The sequence below is a fragment of the Rana temporaria genome, chromosome 12 (genome assembly GCF_905171775.1).
Source record: "Rana temporaria chromosome 12, aRanTem1.1, whole genome shotgun sequence".
In the NCBI taxonomy this organism is placed as follows: domain Eukaryota; kingdom Metazoa; phylum Chordata; class Amphibia; order Anura; family Ranidae; genus Rana; species Rana temporaria.
In genome coordinates, this window is record NC_053500.1 from 47,779,350 (window position 1) to 47,794,933 (window position 15,584).

The window sequence follows — 15,584 nt, forward strand, 5'->3', positions numbered from 1 at the left end:
ACAAAACCTGTGTAACTAAAGCGTGTTTAGTTTAAGAGGGATGAGGTGGCAACGCTAGTGTAAACACCCGTGCGAATGGAGACGTCAACACAAACTTTCGAGTAGAAGTGTATGTCAGTATATTATAAAATATATATTATATGAGAATAAACTCCTGCTGCGGTAAGGACAGCCTCTTCCTTGCAGCGTGATTCATAATAGGAATCAAAGGAACATTTTATTGTAGAGTGAAAATCCAGGCCTGCTCAGTGAATGTTGCTGTTCTGTGAGGGGCCTTTAGGTGTCACTTCCATGACAGTAAAGGGAAGCAGGAAGAGGAAAGGAGTCACATACACAATCTGCGCTGGGCGTGCTGGTGAGTGAAATGAATAAACAAGGCCGTACAGCGTGATTAGAGGAAGGACGAGACGTTGCACTTGACTCATGTCCTTCCTGAACAATCCGGTTGATGAAGGGTTTGTGTTTAGAGTAGGTTCTGCACTTACACTGACTTGTATGGGGAAAAGGAGCAAGCAAATCCCCTGTACATGAACCCTAGACTGATTGCATTGTATAGGGGCTCATTCACACGGGCATATAAATCACGTTGTTTTACGGCAAATAGTTTTGTATGCATCTAAACACAGCACTGTAGCAATCAGGGCTCATTCACATCAGTATATAAAAGGTTGCATTTAGATGCATTCAATGTATAGTTTTGCTCACATCTAATCGCTGCACTATAGGAATCAATGGAGCCATACACACATTTGCCTCTACAAATATGCGCCGCATTTTAGCAACGTACAAGAAAAGTAAGACAGCTGAGAGTCTGAGGCTATACCTGTATGTATCTGCAGGAATCTCTTTTCAGTTTTTGTTGTTGTAATTCTCTCTTTCTCCATGAGATGGCGCAAGGAGTTAAAGCGGGGGTTCACCCTTAGAGGGCACTTTTCCCCCTTAGCTTCCTGCTCGTTTTTACTAGGGGAATCGGCTATTTATTTTAAAATATGTGCAGTACTTACCCGTTTACGAGACGCATCCTCTCCGTCGCTTCCGGGTATGGGCTTCGGGAATGGGCGTTCCTTCTTGATTGACAGGTTTCCGAGAGGCTTCCGACGGTCGCATCCATCGCGTCACGATTTTCCGAAAGAAGCCGAACGTCGGTGCGCAGGCGCAGTATAGAGCCGCACCGACGTTCGGCTTCTTTCGGCTACGAGTGACGCGATGGATGCGACCGTCGGAAGCCTCTCGGAAGAATGTCAATCAAGAAGGAACGCCCGCTCCCGAAGACCCATACCCGGAAGCGACGGAAGAAGATGCAGCTCGAAAACGGGTAAGTACTGCACATATTTTAATATAAATAGCCGATTCCCCTAGACCGAACGAGCAGGAAGCTAAGGGGAGATTTTATTTTATTTTTTAAATGGGTGAACTCCCGCTTTAACTCCATTTACTAGATTATGGCCCGGATTCACAGACACTGGCGCATATTTATGCTGCCGTAGCGTATCTCCTTTACGCTATGCCGACGCAGCGCAGAGAGGCAAGCACTGAATTCACAAAGCACTTGCCTCCCAAATCTGCGCTGGGTTTCCAAGGCGTAAGTCGGCGCAAGTGGAAGTGGGCGTGAGCCATGCTAATGAGGCGTGACCCCATGCAAAAGATGGGCCGAGCGCCAGACAGATAAGAATCACCAACTGCGCATTCGCCGTCCCGTGGACGCATCCCAGTGCGCATGCTCACAAATACGTTGGAACAACTGCCTAAGATACGCCGGATCACTGCCTACGGCGTGAACGTAACCTACACCTAGTCATATTCACGTCCTACGTAAACTACGTAAAATACGTCGGCTTGTGTTCCCTGGTGCAGCCCTTTGAATGGATGCTCTGAGTTACACCTCCTTTATGGGGCATAACTTTATGCCGGACGTATGACTTTACGTGCACTTGCGTCGGACGGACATACGTTCGTGAATCGGCGTATCCCCCTCATTTGCATGTGTGAATAGAAAATCAATGGGAGCGCCAAATACGTCCAGCGTAAATATGCGCCCACTCTATGCCGGCATAGGCAAGTTACGTCAGTCGGATGAAGCCCATTTTCAGGCGTATCTTAGTTTCTGAGTCCGGCGCATAGATACGACGGCGCATATTTGCACTTACGCGGCGTATCTCGAGATACGTCTGCGCAAGTGCTTTGTGAATCCGGGCCATTATGTTTCACCTTATTTCTAAATATCCTGTTTAAACTGATACATGTATTTGAGATGCTGTGCAGAAGATACAGATATACTTGTATTTATACATCTACAATTTTTTTTTTAATATTAACTCTTCATGTGAATTATAGAATAACTTTTACGCTCCAAAAAAAGTATTTCCTTAACTGCCCACCCCTGTCTTAAAGTGATTGTAAAGCTTCAAATAAAAAAATAACAAACATATCGTACTTGCAGTTTGTTTAGCATCCTCGACTTCTGGGGTACCCCGGTGGCTCTCTCGGCTCCTCCCCACATCGTATAACCCCCTAGGACAGGGGTGCCCAACCAGTGGCCCGGGGGCACATGTGGCCCACGGAGCCCTCTGATGTGGCCCGCGACCTCCTACTCTGGGAGGGAATAAAATACAAGTGAATACTGTTATTAAAGGTAAGTTTATTACTAAAATCAGTGTATAAATGGGCATATCTGTTCTGCAGTAATTACTGGGCTGCTTTCAAACTGATCCACAGGTACAGAGAAGTGCACCTGTGGGTTACCTGCACTGAGCCATAGACTTCTATTACCTGCGAGTTTGGTGAGCTTTCTGAAAGTGCACCACACCTACCGGATATAATGCCCCGTACACACCATCACTTTATGTGATGAAAAAAACCGACATTTTCTGTGAAGTAAAAAACAACGTTTTGAAAAACGACACATAAAATTGAAGCATGCTTCAATTTTTTTTTGTCGTTTTTCACAAGACATAAAACAACGTTTTCCCCCACACGCGGTCATTTAAAGTGACGTTTTTAAAAATGACGTTTTTTTTCATCACATAAAGTGATGGTGTGTACGCGGCATAATAGTAGTCTATGGCAAAGTGCAGCTAACCTGCAGGAAAGCCACAGGTGAACTGTGTTGCACTCGTGGTACGGGTAAACAACAGCACATCAGTGTGAAAGCAGCTGTGGGCCCCTTTCACATGGTCAGTCTGACCCAATCGGGCCCTCTATTCACCTCTAAGGAGTGGAAGATTTAAATGGACTTGTGCCCATTTACAACGCCTACCTCCAATCCAATCCGAAAAAAAAAAAAAAAAAAGAATAGAGTGGGCTCTATAGAGCCGAGTGGGCTGCCATCACCCGCTCCGCTCATTGTGGCCCGCGACCGGTTACCAATTTTGCTTAAGTGGCCCTTGCTCTTCAAAAGGTTGGCCACCCCTTGCTTAGGAGAAGCGCTCTCACGGGAGGGTTACCTTGCGGGCGCACTCCCTAGTCCATCATTCGGCGTCCATAGACGCTCCGCCCCCTGATGCCCGCGTCATTGGATTTTATTGACAGCAGCGGGAGCCAATGGCTGTGTGGCTATCAATGTAGCCAATCAAGAGCCGAAAACCCCAGAGGGATAGCGCGTCTCCGCCACAGGAAATTCCAGGGCTCAGTTAAGTAAAACGGGTGGTTGGGGGCTGAGGGGCCGGTCACTGCCAGGTATTTTTTCACCCTAATGCAGGGGTCTCCAAACTTTCAAAAAAAAAGGCCAGTTAAGTTTACTGTCCTTCCGACTTTAGGGGGGCCGGACAGTGGACAGAGAAGTAAATAATGCTCGATCTTTGGTATTAGGAGGAGAAATACTGCCCCATTGATGGTGTCAGTGGAATGAATAGTGCCTGATTGTTTGGAGTCAATGGCAGGAATAGTGGCTCAAGGGCCAGATAAAGACAAGTGTAGCAAGGTGCCACTTTTCAATGTGGCCGAAAGACTACAGGTTATAATTCAGAAGGAACTCAGCTCCCTCCGGTGGCCAATAGTTATATTGCCACCTCTTGTTTGGTTTTACATTATCACAGCAATGGATTATGGGATTTGAAGTGCAGGGAGATAAAGACTCCATTGCCCTGGGTATTTGACAGACTACGATGCCTAGCGTGCAACTGTGCCACCCAAAGTGCTTTGCACCCCGCACAGCCTGCTGGGTGACCGGAGTCAAGGAGGAGGAAGGCCTTGGCTCGCTCTCTTGGGACAGCCTCTTCTAGCAAGACGGAAGCCTGTGCTGAGGCCTGCTGCAAGCAAGCTTAGGCCTCAAAAGCCCTTTAGCCTACAGTAGCCAGCGCGGAACGCCCATCCTGAGAGGTGATTACTGACGGAGTGTTTTGGCCTATGTTCCAGAGCAACCACTGTCACTGGTTGAACGGCATCTTGTGACGGCTGCGTGGAGGACCAGGGACGGTCAGTTGTGGAGAGACCAAGGCCTGGGACTTCACAGATGGAGTATACCGGAGAGGCGAGGCCAGGCCTCATTGGGTGAGAAGGGCACCTGCCCACGATGTAATAACTGTGTCCCAGGAAGGTGGATCTAATAGACTCACCATTGTTGCTTAGGTTAAAACGCCACGTGCAGGGATACGTTGCATCCGGCAGTGACTGTGGATTGGAGGAATTGGCGTTTGTGTTGCCAACACGCCATACTTACTTAACGTTCGTTTCTAGTTTACCTATTCCCATTGGATTACAAATTGCTTATGTGCACCAACTACTGCTAGTCAGTGCCGATCCTGACCTCCCTGGGGCCCTAAGCAAAATGACATGGCACATTAAAAATGAGAAGCGGGGGGCGCTGACGACAGTGACATGTCACATTAAAGAAAGTTGAGAAGCGGGGGTAGGGGGTGTTCTGCTGTCGGAAATGACATCTTACATTAAATTGAGAAGCAGGGGGTGCTGACTTCTTACCTCTTCTCCCATGCAGCCAGCGAGTTGAGAAGCGGGGTGAGGGGGCGAAAATGACTTCTCACCAGGCGGGGCCTCTAGTAATTTGGGGGGCCCTTCGCAGCTTTGCAAGGCCCTAAGCAGCTTGCATAGTGAGCCTATAGGGCGGATCGGCCCTGCTGCTAGCGAAGACTTCATTGAACAGTAAAGGAACTTTTGCAAGGCTGGGTCACCATAGTGAGACACGTGTCCAGGGACTGCCTGCTAGGGGGAGTTAAGGAGTTGTAGACTCTTAGACATAGAGTAATAGCTTTGTACTCATTTTTGTGCAGTGTTGCTGTTCCTAAGAGCTGAGTGAGGCCTGGTGGAGAGGTACTTCAGTGCTGATAGTACTGTACTGGAGAGACCCCTCCACCGTGTGCTTACACAGGTCTGTACTTTGGTTTGTGACATTTGAACCTGTTTAATATTATTTATTATTGACTCTTGCAGGGCCCTGTAAGCAGTCCACTGTACCTGTTTAACTTTGTTTTATTTATCTTTCTTACCAAGTAAATCAATACCTTTTGGTTAATCAGAAGTTGTGTGTGGAGTTTATCTGTTGCCTTTCTGGACAAGTGGGCAGTATAAGGTAACCATAATTAATTTCAATTTATTTACTGTGTATATAATTGTTGTTCCCTACTAGTGGGTCCCACGATCTTACTGTGATCCAGTTGTGCCAAGGGAGGGTTCGAGCCAAATATATTGGGGTTGATGGGCAGAGCACAGACCCAAAATACTCAGCAGCTCCTTCGGGTGTAGTGCTACACAAGCAAAGGGCCACACCTGGCCCCCGGGCCACAGTTTGGAGACCACTGCCTTATTGCATAGGATACATTAAGGTGAAAAAACACGAGGATTTACGCCTTTAAAGTGTATCTAAACCCCCAAACCAAATATGCAATCTGTTGCAGTTTTCCGATTCTTCAATGTGGTGGCTGTATTATTATTATTATTATGATGATTATACAGGATTTATATAGTGCCAACAGTTTTCCCCACACTTTAAAACGTGAGGGTATACAGTACAAAAATAATACACCTTAATACAGTAGGACTAGTTTTCTTTTCTTCGGGATTTTTTTTTCTTTTTATCGTTACCTGGAGTTGCGGCCAAAAAATAAAGGCTTCCTGTCCTAGAGTGACAGCACTCGCTGCACTGTGAAGGAGTCATTTTTTCACCCTATGCTGCTCTGCTGATTTGGACTACAAGAACATTTAATTTTCCTCATCTCCGTCAGATGGAGGGCAGATGATCCTGCCAGTAATACACTTCCTGTCCTAGGGTGACCACACTTTTTCACAGTAGTGTTGTCACCCTATCATAGGTGTGCACACAGGGAGTGCCGGATGTTCCTGGGCACAACCTAATCACCCAGTGCTCCGCTTGCACGCTTACTATCCTCACTTGTAAACACAGAAGCCTGTCAGCTGCACTGAACCCTCCCCACCATTCCTGCCTGGGTGCAGCTACTGAATGGCAGAGGTGAGTGCCAATGGAATCACTAGTGCCAGGCATCCTTTGCCATGCAGTGATTGCTGACAACCGCAGCATCTCCCCCTACTGCCCTGGTGAGGCTTGCGGCTCCATTCCTGGAGCTGCACCTCACCTGCACGTGTCCTAGTGCAGGCCTCCGCCCTCACGTCTGTGACACTGACGCATGGTGCATGTGCGAACGTCTGTACTGACGTCATGCGCACGGCTCTCCCCGGCGACGCTGCGACACGGCTTCCGCCTATGTGGGTCAGCAGCGCCGGGTGTAGGACATATAAATAGGACCTTCCTGCCCCCAGCGATTACCAACGCTGGATCCCGGGATTGCTACGGCTTCATCTAGCCCACAGTAAGTCCTCTCTCTGCCCCATCTCCTTACCTTCAGCCTACCTTATCCCTTTGTCGATATACCCCACCATTAACCACACACCCTCCCCCTTCTCTCTCACTAGGCACCATAGGCTAGTATCACCACCCCAATGCTACCTTGGGACCTCATCACACATACTCACCATTACCCTCACACTCTGTGTTGAGCTCACATGTATCTAGGGTGACCACATTTCCAAACTACCTTTTAGGGACACCCCCCTTCCCAAAAACCAGCTTGTGCTGCGACGAATCACAGTACAGTGATTGGACACAAGAGGCGGGATTTATGATTTCTCCAATCACAAGCAGGGGGCGGGGACTGTGCTCCTCCAGGCATTTCCAGCCAGGACAAGTACTGTCAGTGAGTAAAGCGGTGATGTGGTGGCGTTTTTTGGGGGCATTAGTTTGGCTTGGGGGGTGGCTGTGTCAGTTTCATTCCGGGACACTATTGTCCTGGGATGAAGGTGCCCGGGACAGACCTGCAAAATGTGGGACTGTCCCGGGCAATCCGGGACACGTGGTCACCCTACATGTATCCCAACATGTGCTACCATTGGGCTCCTGCTCCCGGGACCCCCCTACCTACCATCACCTTCCTTGCAAGCAAGGTATATTGTTTTAGATTTTTATCTCACTCACCCGCCTCACTACTACGTTGATTCCTCTCACCCTCCTTCCTTCCCATCCCCATTCCCTTCCTTTCCCTTTCTCCCACCCCAATTCCTTGCCCCTTTCCCCCTCCCCGTCCCATCTATTTCCCTTTCCCCCTTCCCATCCCCCCTTCCCCCCCTCCCCTCTTCTGTACCTATACCCTACACCTCCCTCCCTCTTCCCCCCCCCCCATTCCTTCCCTCTCTATCCTCATTTTTCCCTGTTTTCACTCACATCCCCACATTCACTTTTCCATCACCCACATGCAGTGATCACGCGTGTTACACAATCCCCAATTGCTCTAGGTTTGGCTCCATAGATGTTAATTCATATATTTTCATTTTTATACAATAGACAAGTAGGTCCTTTCCACACATGTGTCCCCCCCTGGCTACCGTATGGGACCCTGTTTGGTTGCGCCTGCTTTTCTCCTCTGGTGGGATCTTTTAGGTGAGCAGCTCAGCCCGGTGTTCCCCCATTTATATACTGTTGTTGTTTTTTAATTAAATTATTGATTTATTGTTTAATCATTTTTAGATTTTCTCCTGATGAAGCAGTATATACCGTGAAACTAGTTGAGACTGTCATAATCTTCAACCCATCATGCTGTTTTCCCCCCCTGGGGACTTCTATTTTGGTGTTGTAGATGGTTATCACCTTTTTCATTTTGTATTCTCTTTTGTCTGTGTTTGAATAAAATCTATTTCTTGTTTTAAAATATTTACTTTCACCTCTTACCTTTGTATCAGTACCGTAATAGTCCTATTTGGCCCCCTCCTCCTCTTGGTTCTCTGGTTCGGGGACCTTAGATCCAATTATTCTATGTTCTAATCTCAAGGATGATGGTACCTTTTACTATAGTATTTACATATCCTACTTCAGAGGCTCTCATTCACCTGTGTAACAGAGATGAAAGCCGAGGAAACTTCCACTAGGCTCCTTGGCTCTAACCTTTCTTATGAACGACCACATGGAGGAGCCTGGGAGGAAGAAAATATCCCGCCCCACCTGGAGCTGTGCTGTATCTCAGGTCTGTGTTGGCATGGGGGGGGGGAATTATAGTGGCATTTGTACATCTAGGGGGGCAGGGGTGAATGTGATGGTAGAGGAAGAGGCTTTACGCTAGTTGGGGGGATAGGCGGGCTTGTGCTAGAATTGGGACACCAATTCTTTCAAGGATGGGGATATGAGAGTTTGAGGAGAACTCTCTAATGAGGGAGGGAGAGATTTGGGGGCAAAAAGGGGAGCAATTTTTGGTTTAAAGCCGCCAATGAGATATGCAGTCCTGAACCCTGCCTTCTGTACATGTCATGCTCCTTAATTCTGTACACTATGCACTCCTGGACTCTGCACTCTGTACATAGCACACCCCTGAACCCTGCAATCTGTACATAGCACACTCCTGAACTCTGCACTTTGTACATAGCACACTCTTGAACCCTGCAATCTGAACATAGCGCACTCCTGAACTCTGCACTCTGTATATATCGCACTCTTGAACTCTGCACTTTGTACATAGCGCACTTCTGAACTCTGCACTTTGTACAGCCTTATGTGAAGACGCCGGATTATAGTACACTCAGGCCAAGATTAACAATTTTTTTTTAAGCTAAAGTCTGGTGTCTCTTTCGCAGTAACGTACAAAGTAAGTTTCTAAGTAACAGGTGCAGAAAATTTGGTCTTTGGGTGTTGATGGTGCCTTCACACTGTAACCATATAGAGGTACTCTTGATGAAAGCAAGAATTGGCCTTGCTGTAAAAAATTGAAATCATATGCACCTGTCAAACAGTTGTGGAAAAATTTGTCTTTGGGTGTTTGTGATGCCTTCACTCCGCAACCTTCTAGAGCCAGAATAAGCCTCTCGTCGTGAAAAACGGTCGTGTGTAGGCTTTAATGACGGGGAAAGAAACGCGCATGCTCAGAAGAAAGTTATGAGAAGGGAAATTTGCATAATCAGCCCAAAGGGTGGCGCCATTCGAATGGAACTTCCCCTTTATAGTCCCGTCGTACGTGTTGTACGTCACCGTGCTTTGCTCGAGCATTTTTTATCACGATCGTGTGTATGCAAGGCAGGTTTGAGAGGAATCGCGTTGAGACGTGAATAACGGTCCTGTGTACGTGGCATTATTCTAGGCTTACCTATAGGTAGAAGTAGTCAAAAAAGGATTTACAACCACTTTAATGGCTTGTGTAGCAATTTTATATGCTGTATTATAATTTTTTTTTTTTTTTTTACACAAGTGTAGAGTGTATCACCTTTAGGTGACAATATACAACCAGAAAAATGTAAGTGATGCAATAGACGTTAGCACTGCTTGGGATTTGGAAGTGTAACATACAACTGATTGTACATTGTGTATCTTTCTTCGACAGATAATGGAAAAAAATAAAGATAAACATCAGCAAGGAGAAAGCATCCTACAGGCTGCCGATCATGGATCTAAAGTTGCAACTAAGGAAAAAGAGGATTGGCAAGTCCCTCCAAAGACTGAGGACAGTGTGCCACAACTACAGATGGGGGAAAAGAAAGTGGACGATATGAGATTCATGATCACATGTACAAACTGGTACTGAGGAAGCCTGTGCTATAAAGACTTATAGGGGTCAATTCACAAAGCTTTTTTTGCCGATACCGGTCGTTATGTAAACGATTTCACACGTTATTGAATCAAGTCCAATTCACTAAACGATTTAACGCTTGTAAAAATCATCAAATAACGTTTCACTACACAGAACCGATATTTTTAGTTTTGAGTCGTTATTGAACGTATTGATCGTTGTTTTAACGACTCAAATCGTTAAATATGTACAGAAGTGCAATTCACAAAGGTTTTTTAGACAATTAACGATCGCTAAGCAATCGTTAAATAAGCACCTCCCTGAGGGTGGCGTTATGACATTTCCCAGGCGATATTTCATTTGTTGAGAGGAATTTTTTGGCGGTTCAGGCTTGTGGTAAATTTTGTTAGGAGTTTTGTGCAAGATGGAACCATTTGGATGTGCTCTATTTGAACTGAAACTGATCCAGAGGCGAAGAAGGACACGTCAGAATGTCGTTCAGATAGAGAAACGTGTATTTCGTTCACGTACCTTTTTGGATCAATTTTCTGAAACCCAGGTGATAGCCAAATTCAGATTATCCTCTCCCATGATATATTCCCTGTATGATGAAATACACTTGGCCCTAGAAACACGCACGCGGAGAAGTAATGCAGTACCAGGTCTTGTGCGTTTTTTGGCAGTACTTCATTTTTTAGGAAAGGCCTCATACCAACATGTCAGTGGTGAGATTGTTGGCATCTCACAACCCAGTTTTTCCCGCTGCTTGGTCGAGGTCCTGCAAGCACTGCGACAACTTGCTCCAAAATACATACATATGGGCAAGTCACGTGAAGAGCGGGATCAAATAAAACGTGTTTTTTTTGACCTAGCAGGAATGCCCAATGTCATTGGGGCAATAGACTGCACCCATGTGCCATTATGTCCCCCATCAGAACAGGAGCACATCTACCGAAACCGTAAGGCTTACCATTCCCTCAACATCCAGGTGATCTGTGATTCAAACCTCATAATCCGTGATGTTGTCACCGGCTTTCCAGGATCCTGTCATGATGCCCATATATTGCGCCAATCGGGAATATATGATACTCTGGACAAGGACTTAGAAAATAATGGATGGCTGCTGGGTAAGTGTGCTCCACTGTTTATTTTATGGTGTGTTTTCCAGTTATAAATGCGTATTTATTTTTTTATTCCATACTAGACTGACATTAGTGCTATATCAGTAACATGACAGCTCAACAGCTTTACATTAATCAGTATTTCAAAAACATGTAATAATAAACTCAGAATTTAAATGTCCAAAATACTTTCAAGTACTTTTTAGTTAGCTATCACCTGGTTCAAGGTCCACAAATCTTTCCTTTCTCATGTGAGGTGTATTGTTGTTCCACATGTTCCGTGTGCACTGAAAAGTAGTCACTACTTCAAGCTTGCTTAAGTGATGTATTACACTATCATATTAAGACATCACATGAGAGAGCTAGGAACTACTTATCAAAACACACATGACCAAGGTGTGCCAAAGAAGCCACCCACCAGAATTAAGTACAGTACCTATATGTAAATGATTGCAGCATAAGATGCAACAATTGTGTCAGTAGTTGATTTACTTGAATGTATAGTTAATATTTAAATCTGGGAGTTCAACACTATCCCTTCGGTTAACCCCCCAATATGCATAACATCAAGCAGCACTACCAAGCACAACAATCACCCCCCCCCCCCCATTGTGCATATGTATTGTACATGAAAGAGACATGTCCCTCTGGTTCTCCGTTATAGTCCCATATGAGGTCTGCACTATAGTATTGAAATATTTATGACAGGCAGACTTTTCCTCCAGCATGTTTTTTTTTAATAACATTCACATGCACTACAGTAATCATGGCCCACAACTGTGGTATGCTGTTGTGTTGTGAGTTAAGTACCATTAATGCTCAATCAAAAGTACAAATCCAGAACCTTGCCCCCCAAATAATTTTAAAATGTGCTTTATTAGACGTATGTTATCCATATGTGACTAACAATGGAAAATTTTCTAAAATGACCACACAATTGGCCACTACATCATGTGATTTAGCATGATTTCTTCTATACTTACAAATACATTTATATTGTTTTAAAATTTATAGGAGATGCTGGTTACCCCTGTCTACCATGGCTCTTAACACCTATCAACAGGCCATCCTCTCCTGCAGAAGCAGCTTACAATGTTGCTCATACAAAAACAAGAGTGGTTATCGAAAGATGCTTTGGTGTCCTAAAGAGCCGTTTCCGTTGCATGTCCTTGTCTGGTGGATTCCTTCAGTATTCCCCCAGTAAGGTAGCTGATATGTTCCTAGCATGCAGCATTCTCCATAACATTGCAAGGCATGGAGGACTACAAGAGGAACTAGACACCACAGTGGAGGATGACATGCCCACAATTCCAGTGGAAAATGATCACAGGGGAAACGCAGCAAGAAGTAAACTGATTACAAACTATTTTTCAGGTAATGAACCACCGTAACATGTTTTTAATTTTCCAAACATCATCAGAAATGATCACAAACTTGCATTATTAAGTTGAAGAGACAGACATGCTGTAAAATGAATTATTTGGGCTGATCTTGTTTATCAATGTCAAATCTTAACCAATGATGTTTTTTTTATGATTTCAGGTTAACTCAACTCTAAAAACTTTGGAGAAATAACATAAAATTAAGACAAGAGTACAAAAATTGCAAAAAAATGAATCTTTATTTTGTTTTTGTATTTTCACTTTGTTTTACTTCTTTTGCATTTATTTTTTATCTTGTAAAACATTGAACATTAACAGTTTCAAACATATAAAATAAAAGTTTCACTTAAAAGTCTTCTACAAAACAAAAGTGTGTTTGAATTCTTTATTGCAACAAGTGTAAGTGTGGGTTATACACGCAAAAATTCTGTTCATCTGCTAATAAGTACCAACATTTTTTTGACATTAGTGAGAAGCAATAAAATAGAAGACCGAACTGTGTGCCAAAGACAGTTGAAATGCTGCAGTTGCCTGAAACCATGTCCTTGCCAGAAAGATGGTGAATGAAATGAGTGCTGTTAACTGCGTTGTGTGGGAGAGGGGAGAAATGAAATAAAACTAAAATAAATACCACCAATTGACGTAATGGCAGATGGCTATAGCCAACCTAAGGTAAGGAGAGTAAGTGACCTGTAAAGAAGCCGTTGATATGCAAACCATTAAATAACACAATAATTGAATCATAATATTATATTTTTGGTGTTATTTATTGTTTTGTATATCATCACCTTCATCACTGGTCACTTAACTCTACCTTTGGTTGCCTATAGTCATCTACCATTACCCCAAATGTTACATATATTTTAATTTCTCCTCTCCACCCCACACCGCAGTTACCATTACTCATTTCATTACTGAGAAACAATGCACGTTAGTTAAAATGTTAACTATTCCACGCAGGGCATTTGAAAGATGGAATAGCGGTTGTCTACAAATTGCAGAAACATTTTTAACCTCATTAGTCAGGAAATGATACCTACATTCCATACCAATAACATGTGGTTTCAAAAGTAACAGAAGTCAAATTACAGCCAACACAACATCAAAAATATATGGTTGGGCAAGATGGAGTATGCAACCATTTGGATGTTTGTTTTTTTAATATGAATCAAACTACCGGCGAAGAAGACGACGTCAGCAACTAAAATATGTATATTTTGTTTTAAACTTTACAGAAACACAGGTGATATCGAGATTGCAATTATCAGCTACTTTGCTTTATTCTTCATAGGAGAAAATACACATTACTTTTGAAAACCACACAGAGAAACATGGTCCTTGCTGTGACAACAACAATGGATGGCGCATTTTAGTCACAGAGTACAGATACAAATCCAAGCACTTGAGTGAAAATATCAATAATTTACATCCACGTGGATAAAATATAAAAAAAAAATTTTTAGATCCAATAGTGTGCCTTCCTGACGGAAGAAAAGCATGACAAACCTGTCACATTTTCTGCTGTGACAAAGGGTGTCTGTTTCAAATGCGTAGACGTGATGTTATGTGATGTATTCTCCTATTAAACGAATATGATTGATGATTTTATGTAGTGCTGATGAATTATATCTCTACTCTGTAACTTCAACTCTAGTATTATTGATAGTTCACTTCTACTTTTCAACAATCCTACCACTTTTTTGCCTTACAACAAAAAAATGGTTCTGCTTTTGAACAAAAAATATACATGTTAAAACAAATATTTGACAATATTGTTGCACTTGCATTTCAACGTGTATATACAAACAATTATGAAAACCGTAATGATAACAGTAATGAATACTAGAACATGCTTGATAGATAAAAATAGATTTCACATAATTCTCAACCTTTTTTGAAATGTTTTCAGAGGCAATAATGTCATAGAAAAAATCCCATATAACATTAATTGTATATCTATTGAAAATAAAATCAAAGCTACATAACTGTCTAAAGACGTTTCATTGGTCATCCAACCAGCTTGATCAATGATGGCCATTGAAACATCTAAAACTCAAATACAAACGTCATGTTGATTACACATATTTGGTACAGATCTGCAACGACATGGTCAAATGAGATATTTAACTGGAAAAAGCATCTATATAGCAGTCAACTTTGGGCAATATATGACTTAACAATGTTGCGTGCTGAGTAAAAATTTAAAGAACAAATGTTTGCAAGCTCTTTAAATTCAAACTCAGTTGTGAATTATGTGAAATGTATTAAAAAAAAAAATTGTACTTCTTATAACATTTAAATATCCTGAATAGTAAAATTATCAATAGCATCATTTTCGATAATACTTTCACAAACAAAACTGCTGTGGTTGCTGCTGGTTAGATTCCGAGCATTATGAGATTGCTCACCAGGAGATGGCAGATGTGCTTCTAAGAGTTCAGTTAGTTTGGCCATAAAGGAGAGCTTCTGCTGGCGATAGGTGTGTTGAGCTGCATTATGTTGCTCTAGGAGAATATTAGATTTGCATATGTTACTATTTAGGTTATCCAATCTCTGCATGAGCTGTTCTCTAAAATTTTGTTGTTCACTATGAAATCTATCACTCTGTTCTCTATCAAAATGGTACTGTTCCCTATCCATGTTTCGGGTCCTACAAATTGTTCTCCTGTCTCTAGGTCTGCTTAACTCTGGGGGTTCAGTAGCAACCACATCAGGAGTACCCAGGATGGGTGTATCTAAAGTTATATGGTTGGTCACAGTTGGGTTTGGCATTACTTCAGAAGCATTTACATTACTAGCATTTTCATGACTAGATTCTTCTAGGAAAAGGGTGATTGATTCCTCAGGGTTGCTTGGTGGATCATCCTCCACCTGGAAGTAGACAGACGGCTGTGCATTCAAAGAGTGGTCACTTTCAATTTCTGCTTCTGACACTAACTGCCTTTTGTCAGCACCCTCTTCCAAATAAATTTAAAACAAAATGGTTAACCGGATAGCTACTGGCGATCAACATTTTTTATTAAAAAAAATTACTTTGAGAAAGATTTAAACCATTTTAAAAACATTTA

At 43.2% G+C, this 15,584-nt stretch overlaps 2 protein-coding genes and 1 long non-coding RNA gene across 3 annotated transcripts in view; 2 read left to right on the top strand and 1 right to left on the bottom strand.

Moving 5' to 3' along the window:
- The first annotated feature begins 220 nt into the window (after positions 1-220).
- LOC120919414 lies at positions 221-9,903 on the top strand. Its single transcript, XR_005744566.1, has 2 exons — positions 221-355; positions 9,828-9,903. It is a non-coding gene; the product is annotated as an uncharacterized LOC120919414 (long non-coding RNA).
- A 154-nt stretch (positions 9,904-10,057) lies between these two features.
- LOC120919411 (putative nuclease HARBI1) overlaps positions 10,058-15,584 on the top strand; it is a 5,774-nt gene continuing 247 nt past the window's right edge. Inside the window, exons 1-2 of the mRNA XM_040331575.1 lie at positions 10,058-11,140; positions 12,149-15,584. The exon at positions 12,149-15,584 is cut by the window's right edge and continues 247 nt beyond it. Coding sequence (XP_040187509.1) covers positions 10,438-11,140; positions 12,149-12,525 — 1,080 coding nt within the window. The 5' untranslated portion in view covers positions 10,058-10,437 and the 3' untranslated portion in view covers positions 12,526-15,584. The remainder of the gene's footprint in view (positions 11,141-12,148) is intronic.
- Positions 12,888-15,584, bottom strand: part of LOC120919410 — a 4,414-nt gene continuing 1,717 nt past the window's right edge. The window contains exon 5 of the mRNA XM_040331574.1: positions 12,888-15,020. Coding sequence (XP_040187508.1) covers positions 14,812-15,020 — 209 coding nt within the window. The 3' untranslated portion in view covers positions 12,888-14,811. The remainder of the gene's footprint in view (positions 15,021-15,584) is intronic.